At 42.5% G+C, this 13,975-nt stretch overlaps 1 protein-coding gene across 1 annotated transcript in view; it reads left to right on the plus strand.

Moving 5' to 3' along the window:
* plxna2 (plexin A2) overlaps nt 1-13,975 on the plus strand; it is a 272,248-nt gene that overhangs the window by 247,248 nt on the left and 11,025 nt on the right. Inside the window, exons 27-30 of the mRNA XM_050064354.1 lie at nt 3,143-3,242; nt 10,646-10,836; nt 13,394-13,563; nt 13,688-13,900. Coding sequence (XP_049920311.1) covers nt 3,143-3,242; nt 10,646-10,836; nt 13,394-13,563; nt 13,688-13,900 — 674 coding nt within the window. The remainder of the gene's footprint in view (nt 1-3,142; nt 3,243-10,645; nt 10,837-13,393; nt 13,564-13,687; nt 13,901-13,975) is intronic.

Raw genomic sequence — 13,975 nt, forward strand, 5'->3', positions numbered from 1 at the left:
TTTTTCCACAGCAGCACAGGTAGAAGAAGTTTACCTGTTGGAGGTGAACTGTTTGCAGAGGTGCAGTAAGAGCCTGTTGTCTGCAGCTCTTCATCAACATCTCACTGTGGCTGTTCCTGCTTTCACTTTCATCCCTGCAGTATTTTTAGACTTGCCTTTACTGAAGAGAAGCTGCTAACAAAGTCCCGCTAATTAATTTGCTATAGATTCTTCACGATAAAAGTCCTCCGTTATTTTGTCATGTAAAAACTTGTATTGTGAAGTACCAAATGAAGGAAATGTTGAGTTTTCGAGCAGCAGTTTCACTTAACTTCTAATATGGCGGATAGCAAACATGAAACAGTAAAATGAATCAGATATCTGAAGTAAAAACAGGACGCAGGAGAGAAACTGAACTCCAGACCACAGAGATTCAGTTAGAAGCTACAGACGTACTGAGAGCTGAACACACAGAGACTTTAAAAATCGCCTCACTCTCCGGTCTCCTGCAGACAGAGGGGAGTAGAGTCTCACAACAAACACGCTTTGTTTGAGCGGGAGAAGGGGGGTCGTCTGGGGTTGGCTGCAGTCGGCGAGACATCACCGCTACCTGCTTGAGGGCGGGTGGTCTGGCTTTTGGACCTACTTCTGAGAACATCCATCTGCAGCGCGGCTTAGCATGGCATGGCGCATCTAAACTGGCAATGGAGACAAAAATCGGCACGGCATGGCTTTACTCGGCACGGCCAAGAGTAACAATTGAAAAAGGGTATGCGGCGCCCCCAGAAATTTTTCATAGAATTGGCCAGATGAGGCCACTGAAAATGTGTGTGTCACACACAGACTTATGGACTCCTGCTTTGAAGCCTTGAGTTCGGCATTTTGGCCGTCACCATCTTGGTTTTTTGGGGCTAGAAGTGACCAGTTGGTACAAGTGGATGGAGCTGAAGTGCCAAATTTGAGGCTTTAAAATGGGAGTCTACAAACCAATGGGCGACGTCACTTTGTCTATGTTAAAACCCAGCTTATATTCCATAAGAAAGAGCAGCAGATCGGCGTTTAACTCATTGCTTTTGAGAGTTCCATTCACACATAATGGCCCATCTCACATTTCGTCCTTCCTGACAAGAAGTGCCCATGTGCACAGGTCGTGCATTTCCAAGCTGCTGGCAGAGTCGACAGCTTTGATAAGCATCATGATTTTGGGGCATGAGTCCAGGAGAGATGGGACGCCGAGGGGAGACAGGCTAGGACCAGGGCTGCGGGTTTGTGCGGGGAGGGCCGAGAAAAGAAAGATAGAGGCTGACCACACTCTGCTGTCTGGTCGACTCTGCACTGTCTAATGGAAGGTCTTATCACAGGCAGGGCCCACAGCCCTTATCACACCTGCCCACTATCAGCCCCACACTGGATTATCCCTGAAGGGCGAATCTGCACGCCTTCAATCATTTACTCTATCACAAGGACCCATCTCTGCTGTAGCCTCTCTGTCAGCCATAAAAAGCAGAGAGAAAGAGAGAGGGATGGAGGGAGGCGTAAAAGGAAGGGGGGGGGGAGGCAGAGAAGCTATTTCATGCTCCCCAGAGAAAATGTATCACAGGAATAGCGCTAGTAACTTCACGGAAGTCCACACTGTTGGTGTTTCAGAGCGGGTCCGTGCATCGTCAGCTGAGAGAAGGCCGCAGAAATGAGGTTTAGGAAAGCGGTGACAAATGAGAAGGAGGCGAGGTGAGAGACAGAAGGGTCAAAGATGCCGGTCGTGGATAGCAGGTGGGGGTTAGGAGCCATTTTTCATTTCCCTCAAAGAAGCCAGAGCTGCGTCTTTTAAGAGGATTCCTCCAGATTTCATCCCCGGTTTCAAGTGTCTCTCCAGCGAGGCCAGTAGAGGCCAGATGGCAACTCCAACTAATAGCGCAGCCGAGATTAGTTTGGGAAGAGCGGGAGAAAGGGGTGAGGATGAGAGGCGGCTCTAGAGAGCAAGAAGGGGACTCTGTAAATGCCCTTCCCAATATCCACTAGCTTATTCCCCAACAAGGCGTGGAAAGGAGCCCAGTCCTGCTAAAGCAAATGAAAAGAGGACTTTTCTGTTTTTCTATAGATTCTTTGAGGTATTCCTTTTGGAGCCTGGCATTTGCCTTTTGTTTATTTCTCCACTGGAGGCTCATCAGTTTTTCTTCACTGGGTCTGAAGCAGAAATCCCTCCTCGGGGTGGGCTGTAAATGCCAGCCAACAAGCTGTTTGTTGTTTTGGCTTTTGGAAAAGAACAAGTTTTGTTTGCTGTGTTTTGCATTTTTCTGAAACGTGATGTTATGGTGTACTAACAGCAGCAGCGTTTGAAAGTTTAATCACAGTTAAGTTGCCGTTTCATGATTAATTAATTGCCGTGTTAGGCTGATGAAGGATCTCTGTTAAGAGGTGTCTTCAAAACAGATTTTAAAAGCTTCCTTTCCGATGACGTTTTCATCCGTTTTTCTCAGCTTATCTGAAGCGACTGGAGCGCATCACACAGGGCCACGAGCCCTTTGTAAATATAAACCGCAGAGGGGAAAAAGGATGAACCTCAGTGTCTGTCTCTTGTTCACACATCCCATCTTCTACACAGCTTCTTCTCTTCGTCTTTGTCTTCGACTCTGACTCTGTGCTGCTCTAATGCTATTATTATACCTGCGTACCCCATTTTCTTTAAGGGTGCAAAGTGTACACCAGATGAGACGTTCAGCATTCTAGTCTCTGACAGTCTCCTCTTTCCGTTTTCCACTCTCTCTTCTTCTCTCTTTCACTCCCTCTTAGCATCTTATCCCAGCTCCAAAGCTTACATCATGTCTCTAATGTTTGTGAAGGGGATGACAATGACAGTCATGTTGAGTACAGCCATCATGCAGCCACAGCACTCAGCTCTGCTGAAAGAAAGCCACAGGGCTGTGGTAGAGAACAGCAGGGAGCACAGATAAGACGGGAAGGGAGGGGCTGCGTAGGGTTCTGGGATATGTTTTGTTTGTGGGATTATTCACTAAGTGCCTTATGTGTTGTCCACGTTTTACTGTAACATGAAGAGTGTTCAGGAAAATACAGTTAAGTAGAAGAAACACCCTGTTCTGATTAAAATATGGAGGTCACCATTATGATTCCAGCTGATTCATGTTACATGTGTCTCTTCACACAGGTGTCAGACCGCTGCGTTGTCGCTTTGGTGCCCAAACAGACCTCATCGTACAACATCCCTTCCTCAGCCAGCATATCCCGCACCTCCATCAGCAGATATGGTGAGTCAGTAGACCAGATTGCTCTTTTCATTCCCTTGTGAATCTGATAAAACTTCAGTTAAAAGCCTAGTCCCAGTTAAACACCCAGTCCCTTTACTAGCCCAGTGTTGCTACACATTTTAACAAATAAAGGCCTGTCTCAATTAGAGGCCTGGTCTGGTTGCCAAGCAGTTCATTTTTCTTACAGAAGTTCTTTGCATGTATCGAAGCGGATCGTTGGCTACCTCAAATTATGTGTCCATTCCTTGATTACCCTGCAAGTTATTCATGTTCCTTTAGTACATAAGGGTCCTCAGATCAAAAGAATCAAAGGGCTTTCTCATAAAAATCAATCCAAGTTGTAAGTATTGTTTAAATAGAATAAAGTGGTGTCGTGTCGGTATGTCAGGTGCCGTAAAACAAGTATCACAACAATTTCTCTCTGTGCTGTCTGTCGGAGCTAAATCAAACGAATGATTTGTAATTGATATGTTATTCGAAGCCTAATTTTTATACAGTTGATAATCATACTGGTTCAAATAAACAATTTCCCGATCTTTGCTGAGCAACAGTTTTGTGTGAAAGGAATTAAAGGCCTGTCCCAAATATAGGCCTGTTGATTTCAATGATTTAAGCAATTAGGGCTATTAATTGAAGTTTCATGGTATATTAAATGCAAAATACCGTACAGCAGTGACACAACTTACACCTCATAAGTTGGGTGAGCTGCTGACCATTTTCTAATTGACAATGAAAGAAAATTGATTCACACTGGGAATTTTTATGCCCCTGTGTCAAGAACGCCTTTAGGGAATGTCCTCAAATTTGGCACAAACGTCCACTTGGACTGAAAGATGAAGTGATTAGATTGTAGTCGTCAAAGGTCAAGGTCACTGTGACCTTAAGTCTGTCTTATTATCTTGATGTAAAACATAGTTTTGAATGCTCGTTTAGACCTATTTTTAATGTCAATAAGCTAATTTAGACTTAATATGCAGTGTCACCATAAGGCTCAAATATGTTTTGCTGCTCCAGGCAGATTCTTTAAAAATTATTTTTGGGCAGAAATGGCTCTTTTGTTAGTTAAGGTTGCCGACCCCTGCACTAAATGATCAAGGTCTGGTCTGGTTGCGAGAGAACGGCTTCAGTTCCCAGTCGAAGAATCACTGTCTGACAAGAGGGTAAAGCAGTAAAAATATTATAAATATAGTGTACACTTACACAGATATTGATTTTGTCTAGGTGGGCCTTTTTTAGGTGGCTAAAAACTAACCAGTTGAGGCAGCGTTTGCTCAGAGCCATTTCATTCAATGTACTGGACGCAGGGGTTTTCTGCCTGTAAGTTACTAGCTATGTTTCCATCCAAAAGTGATTCAAATCATTGGGAAATGCGCATTAAAAGAAATACGAATCGTGTGTGTTTCTATTAAATGTACGGACTTTGGTGAAAACTACAAACTCGCACGAGTTTTCCACAGAACCGGAAACAAAACAAGTCTCGCATTCTTCTTCTTCTACGTTTTCTGCCGGTTGGCAACCAGCTTGTAAATGCATTACTGCCTTCCCGACCCGGAGTGTGGATATCACCATGGAGAGAGGTGCGCTACGTCAGACTTAATTCGAACATAACTGTTTCCATCCCCCTTTTTTGGGAATCAACATTTTTTTTAATCAACCAAAACCCGGCTAAAGCGAGTGTATTTTACTTTGTGCGAATCAGGGGATTTTAATTCAAATTTTGGTGTTTCCATCATCATTTTCCGATGCGATACTTCTAGATGCGCATCTAAACAGGCTGATGGAAACATGGCTACTGTATAGAAACATTGTGATTGGTTCTATTCAACGCCATAACTCTATAACAGAAGGTGAGACATTTGGTCAGATACTGAATTGGTGACACTAATCTTGAAACTGCTGGTTGTACAGATCTTCTGTGCTGCCGGGATGAAGGTGTGTGTGAAGCGTAAATGTTTTAGAATTTGTAGCTTCTTTGCTGCAACATCCATAATTGAAGCATTGTCCAGTTTCATGGCTTCATATGAGTCTGAAGAAATCATGATGTAAGCTGCAGTTTCACTGGTTGGCAGAGGCGTACAACTGTGAGGTTGTAGTTCTGGTTTTTGAACTTTGACTGTAAATAAGGTGTATAAAAAAACATCAAAATAGAGCTTGTTTATTTAAAAAAAGTGTTGGGTAGAATCCCCCAGACCCCCTGCCAGAGGTCCGGGCCAATTATTTATATATTAATTATTGATGTTAGTTTAATAATTGGCCCCTACCCTCCTGCCATTTTGCACAAGTGGCCCCCGGGCAAAACAAGTCAAGTATCCTTGCATACGGCATATATATTAGTCAATTATGTACATATTCGCAGGCTTATTCAACAGTTAATCAGCTGTTAATTCCATGCAAATGTAATCGTGTTGCCTCACAGACACATCAAAATGTTTTTTATATTAGTTGTTTCACATATGAACAAAGCCAAATCCTCTCTCCCCAAAGTCGTGGTCAGCTCTGTTTGGAGCTGCTCTCCTCTCTGCTGCAGAGGGGTTTTTTCGCAGCCTTTTTCTCTCTCCAACTGTGTGTGCTGCAGTTTGCTTTCCAGTTCAGGTCCAAACTCTGCTGGATGGTACAATAATGGAAAGACTAGAGAGAGACAGAGATGAAGAAGAGGGGAGAGGGAGAGAGTGAGAGAGAGAGAGAGAGAGAGAGAGAGATAGCCATTGTTTCATTTTAAAGCTGTAATATCATCATTATAAAAATGCATTCTGTGCAGGACACAATGGGCCACTAGTTGCCTGCACCCACACATGCATACAGCACGTGCAGGATCCTATACGCACACACACACGCATGCAAACACACAACATACTTCAGATGTGCTTGTAGTTTGTGCTGCTGGGTGCCAAATTTGGTGGCATGCCAGACACACACACACGCAACTTGTGATTGCTAATTATTCTGTGTGAATGATACTTCACACAAACAGAAAAAGATAAGTGAGCATGGCCAATTATCAGGATCGGGGATAGAAAGTGAACACTGCCTTTAAACTGCCTAACACAGAAGAAGAGCTAACAGCATCCTCATCCCTCGGAGCAATTAAGTCTTCTACCTGTGGATACTTTGTGTGAAAAAGGACCTTTATCCTGAATGCATGTGCTGTGAAAGAATGTGAAGTAAAAGTCTCAACATAACAGATGAAGATTATCAGTGAAGATTACAGTACACTCAGTTATTACTGTCTTTTCAGCTCCAGTTTGTAGCAATTAGGGGGATCTATGGCAGAAACTGGATATAATAAGTGTGTTTTTGTGTATAATCACCTGAAAATAAGAATAGTTGTGTTTCCGTTACATTAGAATGAGGCATTTATATCTACATAGGGAGCAGAGATAGCCATGTTGCACCGCCATGTTTCTACAGTAGCCCAGAGCTGACAAATCAAACACTGGTTTGATAGGGCCATTTGCATTTTTGCATTAGCCACTTAGTTAACAGCCCCTCTGCGATGAGCAGTGTCTGAAAACACTGATTTTTTAAGTGTAAAGCTGCTTTATTCAGTGTTTTTACTGGTTTAAATCACAGGGTCCACTTGTTTAGGAGAGGAGGAGACCTATAATTCAGCTCTCGATAAAAACCTCCAGACCGTCTAGATCTTAAGTTACCAGAGAAAAAAGATGAGTACATGTTAGCAGGTGCTAGGCTAGCGGCCCATCCTTGAAGAGCTGAACAGCATAGGAAAAGCACTGATTTGTAATGTGATACTGCTTTACCAAGTGTTTTTACCTCTTTTAATTACCTAGTCTGTTTGTTTCTGAGAGGACGAGACCTCTGAGGATAATTCAGCTCCTGGTAAAAACCTCTGGAACAATGAACACTGAAGGACTTCTAACTGCAGGAAGTTTCACTGCTAAATCCTCCTAAATCTTACACACTGGACCTTTAAGCCTCCAACAGACTGTGTGATTACAGCAGTCTTATAAGTTTAGAACAGCTACACTGTGCGACATAGATCTAATAAACCTCGGTACGAGATCATGTTCAATGTATGCAGACTGTACGATGTCAGTGCCTACTGAAGCACAGGCTACAACACTATTTCTTTCTGTGCTTCGTCCTTCTTAACACGATCATGGTCAGAGCTGGAGGACACATCATACAGACAAGGCTTCTGCTGCTACAACTCCACAAGGTTTTCCTCTTTGCTGGAATCCCACACATTTCTTTTAGCTTGTTTTACCTCCACGGCGAGCTGCTATCCGTCTGTTTGGGTGTTAGCAGTGTTGGGCAGAAATGTGTTACAGTAACAATATTACTTTTTCCATTAACGAGTAGTGTAACTGATTACTAATAAAATTTCAGAAATAATATTACAGTTACTCCCAAACCAAACACACTGTTACAACATTACTTTTGTTATCATGTCACTACTGACTTGAAATATGACATCACATCAGTGGACTCATTTTCATAATCGTCAAGCTGCGCATACACGTCATAAAGTAGCAAGCTGGTTGGAAACACTGACCTTAGTGTCTGGAAATATTCCCTTTACTTTGAGTTTGTCGGGAGGAAAGATGACAAGAACACTGTTGCATAGGCTGACCAAACGTCCTCTTTTGCCCAAACATGTCCACTTTTCACGTCCCGTCCGGGGCGTCCGGGGGGGTTTTATAAACTGATGATAATGTCCGGTTTTCCGTGTGTTTGTGTGTGTGTGTTAGAGCGCAGCACGGGCCGCATATTTCTGCCGAACCCGAACCGAGCCTGACATTATTTAATGACCAAAGCACTGAGTTTGTGTCACACAGTGGTTACAGGCTATTTAACAGGCCGGGCGTNTAGCTACATTTTTGACCAAACCCGGCCTGACCCGTAGGGTACCGTCGGGCTTGGATTGCCACACTCTAGTGTGTGTATGTGTCCCCTCTAGAGGCCTATCTGAATTTCTGTCTTTGAGAGATATTATTTTGTAATATAACTGAATTTTCTATCCATACATATAAATTTTAAATATATTAAAATGATAAGGCATCTTTGAGTAAACTGCGAGTATCATTTAAGTAGTCGTGGCCGGCCAAGTGTCCTCTTTTTTGGAAATCAAAATATGGTCACCCTACTGTTGCAGGTAGTCGGACTAAAAGTCTGAAACACCTCGGCTACTATGACTGACTTCCAGGAAGTACACCCCACAAAAGGTGAGGCCTCTGTGGCCGCAGAGGTCGGCTGTAGCGCTATACTGGCTTAAACAAAACTGGAATTGAATTGAAGCTTGTGGTCGGATATGTAGTGGATGAAATGTTGCTCCACGAGTGTCTCTCAGTCTTTTGGGCAGAACCTTTGGAACATACTAGTCACAGGAAACAGAAAACCTCCAAGTAAACAGAGGCTATCTAGCCTTAGCTACACTTACTGACATTTACCTGCATTTGTATTGGTTGGTTAGTAGATGTAGGTCATAACAGCAGTCACAGAGTGCGATGGTCATCCCAAATTTCCGATCAGAATTTTATCCTAGACTGTCTTCGATGGCAAGACCGTGACAACAGTTATCCTTAAACCTCTCTCACTGTGCGACGTAGGGCCACCGTTTTAGAGCCACGACCAAAGATATTGCCACTTTCTTTCATGTTGGTCATCTTTTATTGTGGACAGCCCAACATCACACAGCGCATACCGAGCTTTAAACAGATGATGGAGGGGGAAAAAGTAATGTAAACAACTATAACTACAAGAGAAGAACTCTTAAAGGCAGAAACTCTTATCTGCATTATGTTGTTTTTTATTATCAGAGCTGAATGTGCCCTCTGCTTCTGGAGTTTTACACCTACATAGTCTCTTCTCTCAAATATCTTAGTCACACGGGATATTTTAATCTATCATGAAATTGCAATGAGATGCTGAGAGGCTGCACTCTTCTTTTTTTATTTATTTTTTGTTGGTGTGTGCATGTGGGTGCTCAAGCACTGGAGTTGGACGTGCGTGGCATAGAAAGCAGAGGCTCCACCGATGCTGGCGTGTGCTCGTCCCTCATCAATCATGGGTTGGCACAGCAGGCACAGCTGCACCTCGACACCTGCTGATGGATTCATACCAATTTCACGTTCAACACTTAGCATCTTGACTCAATTTATACCCCACCCCACTCCACCCCCCGCCTCAAGCCTTAAAATCAGCCAGAACACACTCCCCTACTGCCTGGCTGTGTCCAGGAGCGACCCTCTCTGCAGCTGAAGAGGGCTGCGGGTCGCTGCTTAGTGTTAGGGGAGCTGGGGAGAGGCTGAGGGTGCCGGAAGGATTGAGGAAACGAGGAAATACCAGAGCAGTAAAAAACAGTGACTGGATTAAGATGGGATTTGGGACCTCAATCCGTCCTGCACACAGACGCATAGGTATATTCAACCCCATATTAAACCCCGGTCCCTAGTGGCCACTCCAGAGGCGTAGGTTGGTCTTATTTGAAAGGTGTAAGTGGCTGTATTGGCAGCAACAAAAAAAAAAAGCGCTTTGTTGTTGAGCTCGGCCTTTGAAGCCAGGTCCGAGAGATCCTCGCCAAGATCCTCAGATCCTGAATCTCTAGAGAGCCAGCTGCCAGGAGGAGATGCTGACTAATTAGGGAAAGTGAAACCAGCATCATTCCGAGCGAGTGAAGAGCAAGAAGGCGGGAACACGAGAGCAGAGACGAGGACGATGTATGGATGAAGGAGGGCGGCTGCGGCGCTTAACAAATTAGGCATCTTTTGATGCATTGATTAGAGTGTGACAGCGGTGTTTTTAACGTGGCGTTGGTAGAATGTGGCAGCGAAGAGCCAATTATGAGTTCTTTTAAGAGGAGCCAGGCACAACCTTGTCTCAGTCAGCGAGGCAGGGATTATGTACAGAGGGGAAAGGCAGAGAAAATGAATGAGTGTAAAACGGGAAAAAAGCAAACAACTATCAAATTATTCATGACAGAGAGAAAAGAAGGAATAAATATGTAGTGTTTTGTAAATACCGCAGTCCTGCACACTGTGCGTAATAAGATGAATGGGTGGCGAGGGCCTGTGTGCCATCCAGGATTCCAGTTTCAAGAGGGCCACTGCGAATCAATGCGATGCGAGGGACCACAACTTCCCCTCCCTTTCATTACTTTGCTGTTCTATGAAATTATCCACCACTGCAATTTCCTTTACAGCACAGCTTAGAGCGGGAGGGGAGCACAGAAGATTCGGCTTTGTAATGAGTTACAAAGGAGCGATGGAAATGAGAGCGAGGCTGTGTGGGGATGTGTGTGGGCGTGCTGTTGTAGGTGCGAGTGCAAGTGTTTAATTTACATGATGCTGCACCTAGGGGAAGCTTTTGTAATCACAGTCATTTAGGATTACTGATAATTCTCTATCTCTCTCTCTTTTTTTTTTTTTTATTTCTTTCCTGGACAGATTCTTCATTCCGCTACACGGGCAGTCCCGACAGCCTCCGCTCACGTGCTCCCATGATCACGCCTGATCTAGAGAGTGGCGTGAAGGTGTGGCACCTGGTGAAGAACCACGAACACGGCGACCAGAAGGAGGGAGACCGCGGTAGCAAGATGGTTTCTGAGATTTATCTGACCAGGCTGCTAGCTACCAAGGTACATTCATATTCTCCCATACATTTCTGTGTGTCATCATGTCACTTTTCAGGGCTCAAAATACCACGTACATGTGCACGTAAAATCTGAGCTTTCCGCGTAATTCTCAGCTCTACATGGACCTGTGTACATAACTCGGTACAGACTACACGTTGTGCAGGGCTGTGCTGATTTTCACACATAAATCTGAACATTGGATAAAGCCAGGTTCAAAATCCTTGTTTCAATGGTTGTTAAATTAGAGTCAAAGGTTTTTACAGAGGAATTTTTTTAATATCTCTTTTTCAAAAATAAAAAAAAAATTATGTCAAAAGCCATAAAAAATCAATAAGTTTTGAGGAATAAAATGTTTTATAAATCAGGCTATGAATGATTCACAAAGAAATCCCACTGTAAAAAAACCTTAAAAATATAGACAGGAATAAAACTGCAGAGTTTGGTGAATAAAATTTCTGCTGAAGTGGAGATAAAAAAAAAAACTAATTTTGAAAAAAAGGCCTTTGAAATATGTATTGTTGAATTTAAACTGTTTTTATTTATTTTTTTTATTTTATTTTTTTTATTTAAACTTTATTTATCCAGGTTTACCTTATTGAGATTAAGAATCTCTTTTTCAAGAGGGACCTGGCCAAGAAGGCAGCAAAAGTTACAGACACACATTAAATCAGTACAGATGCACAGTTACAACATTTTACAGGCCAAAAATAATACACTAGGGTAAAAATTTGACTACAGGATATCACCATGAAACTTCCCCAGTTGATTTCTTACATTAAGACATTTATCTTTTATACTACAAGTTTTATGAGATTTAATGTTTACATATGTACACGAGGCATTACCTAATTAAAAATGCGCTGATTTTCACACATTTCCAGATCATAAATCTAAACATTGGATAAAGCCAGGTTCAAAATGCTTGTTTCAGTGGTTGTTATATCAGAGTCAGAGGTTTTTACAGAGGGAAATTTGGATATGTCTTTTTCAAAAAATCAGAAAACTGTCAAAAGCCATAAAAAAAAGTCATTTTCTGCAAGTTTTTATGAATAAAATATTCTGTTAATCAGGTCATGAATGATTCACGAACAAACCCCTTTGTGAAAACCTTCAGAATGTAGACAGGAATGAAAGTGGAAAGTTTGGTGAATGTAAATGCTGCTGAGATTTTTGGCTCAGAGTGTGACACAAAAAATCATTTTGAGAAAGCCTGTGAAGATACGCAATGTAAAATTCCACACATTTTTAGACCAAAACTAAGACACTAGGTTAAACTAATAAATATCACCATGAAACTTCTCCAGTTGAGTACTTACATTAAGACAATTTTTACTGAAATGTTACGTTTATAAATGCAAATGAGGCTTTATCTAATTAAACATGTGCTCCTTGCATATATCTCCAGAACAGAAATCTGAACTAAAATAAACCTAATTGTGTATTTTAGATGTTTTCTGACCACTAGTCTGAAAGAAAATGTGAAGAATGTTCATTCATTAATTTTCCGTAACCACTTAACCTGGTAGGGGTCGCAGGAGGGCTGGAGCCTATCCCAGCTGACACTGGGTGAGAGGCAGGGTACACCCTGGACATGTCACCAGACTATCACAGGGCTGACACATAGAGACAGACAACCATTCACACTCACATTCATACCTGTATAAAGAAAGTTATGGAAGCCAAATAGCCCAAAATCTCCAGTGAATTAGAAAAAAAGATTTCACTTAGAATGTCTCGCCTCAAGGAAATTATAGGGAAAGGCAGCTTAAATTATGTTATATCACACTGATGATTTCCTCATATTTGAACAGTCATTTAAAAGATGACCTGTTTGACAGACGGATGTTAGATTTCTTTTGGTCGGATTCGGCTGCAGCTGTGAACGAAGAACCACCAAAAAAAATTGGTGCAGGTAACAAGAAAAAACATGGCATGACATTTAAAAGTTACGGTAACACATTACTTGAAGATATCTACATAAGAGTGACATGACACGGTCATGAACTTGTCATAAACATTATAAACATGTCATAAACGTTTATGACTGCTGTCATTAAGTGTCATTCAGTTTTTGTAATGACAAGTTGACATTGTTTGGGTTGTCTTGATTATGACAACTTGACATTAACATAAAGACATCTTCTGGTGATGTCATCCTGGTTAATGTCAACTTGTCATTATAAGGACATCCCAAACAAATTTAATGTCAACTTGTCATGACAAAGACAACTTCTGGCACTGTCACTTTGATTAATGTCAAGTTGTCATGATCAAGACAACCCAAACAATGTCAACTTGTCATTACAAAAGCCGAATGACACTAAATGACAGCAGTCATAAATGTTTATGACATGTACATAATGTTCATGTCATAGTTATGACAGTGTCATGTCACCCTTATGTAGATACCTTCAAGTAAAGTGTTACCAAAGTTACATGCACCAGTGCACCAACACTATTTGAGCCCTGTATTTCAATTCATTTGCTGCATTCAGGTCGTGTTTTTGGAGTCTCTTGCTGCCCATTAATTGCTAACCTCTGTGCACTCTCCTTCTCCCAGGGTACACTACAAAAATTTGTGGACGATCTCTTTGAGACGTTGTTTAGTACAGTTCACCGAGGGAGCACTCTTCCCCTCGCCATCAAATACATGTTTGACTTCCTGGACGAGCAGGCAGACAAACACGGCATACACGACACGGACGTACGTCACACGTGGAAAAGCAACTGGTAAGACACGAAAATGACATCACATATAAAGGGTCACATGGTGAATCTTTTTTTAGCCCTGCCTGATCTCACTCACACCAACTTCTTTCATCTCTGACTTATTCTCTTTGTCTCCGTCTTCCAGCCTTCCACTGCGTTTCTGGGTGAACGTGATCAAGAACCCGCAGTTTGTGTTTGACATCCATAAGAGCAGCATCACGGACGCCTGTCTGTCTGTAGTGGCTCAGACCTTTATGGATTCCTGCTCCACTTCAGAGCACCGCCTGGGCAAAGACTCTCCGTCCAATAAGCTGCTCTACGCTAAAGATATCCCCAATTACAAGAGCTGGGTAGAGAGGTAGGAACTAATGCACTGGCTTTACACACCGCTCTGATCCCCTCTGTCACGTCTTCTTTGTATCCTCTTACAATA

This window comes from Epinephelus moara, chromosome 16, assembly GCF_006386435.1.
Source record: "Epinephelus moara isolate mb chromosome 16, YSFRI_EMoa_1.0, whole genome shotgun sequence".
NCBI classification, from domain to species: Eukaryota; Metazoa; Chordata; class Actinopteri; order Perciformes; family Serranidae; genus Epinephelus; species Epinephelus moara.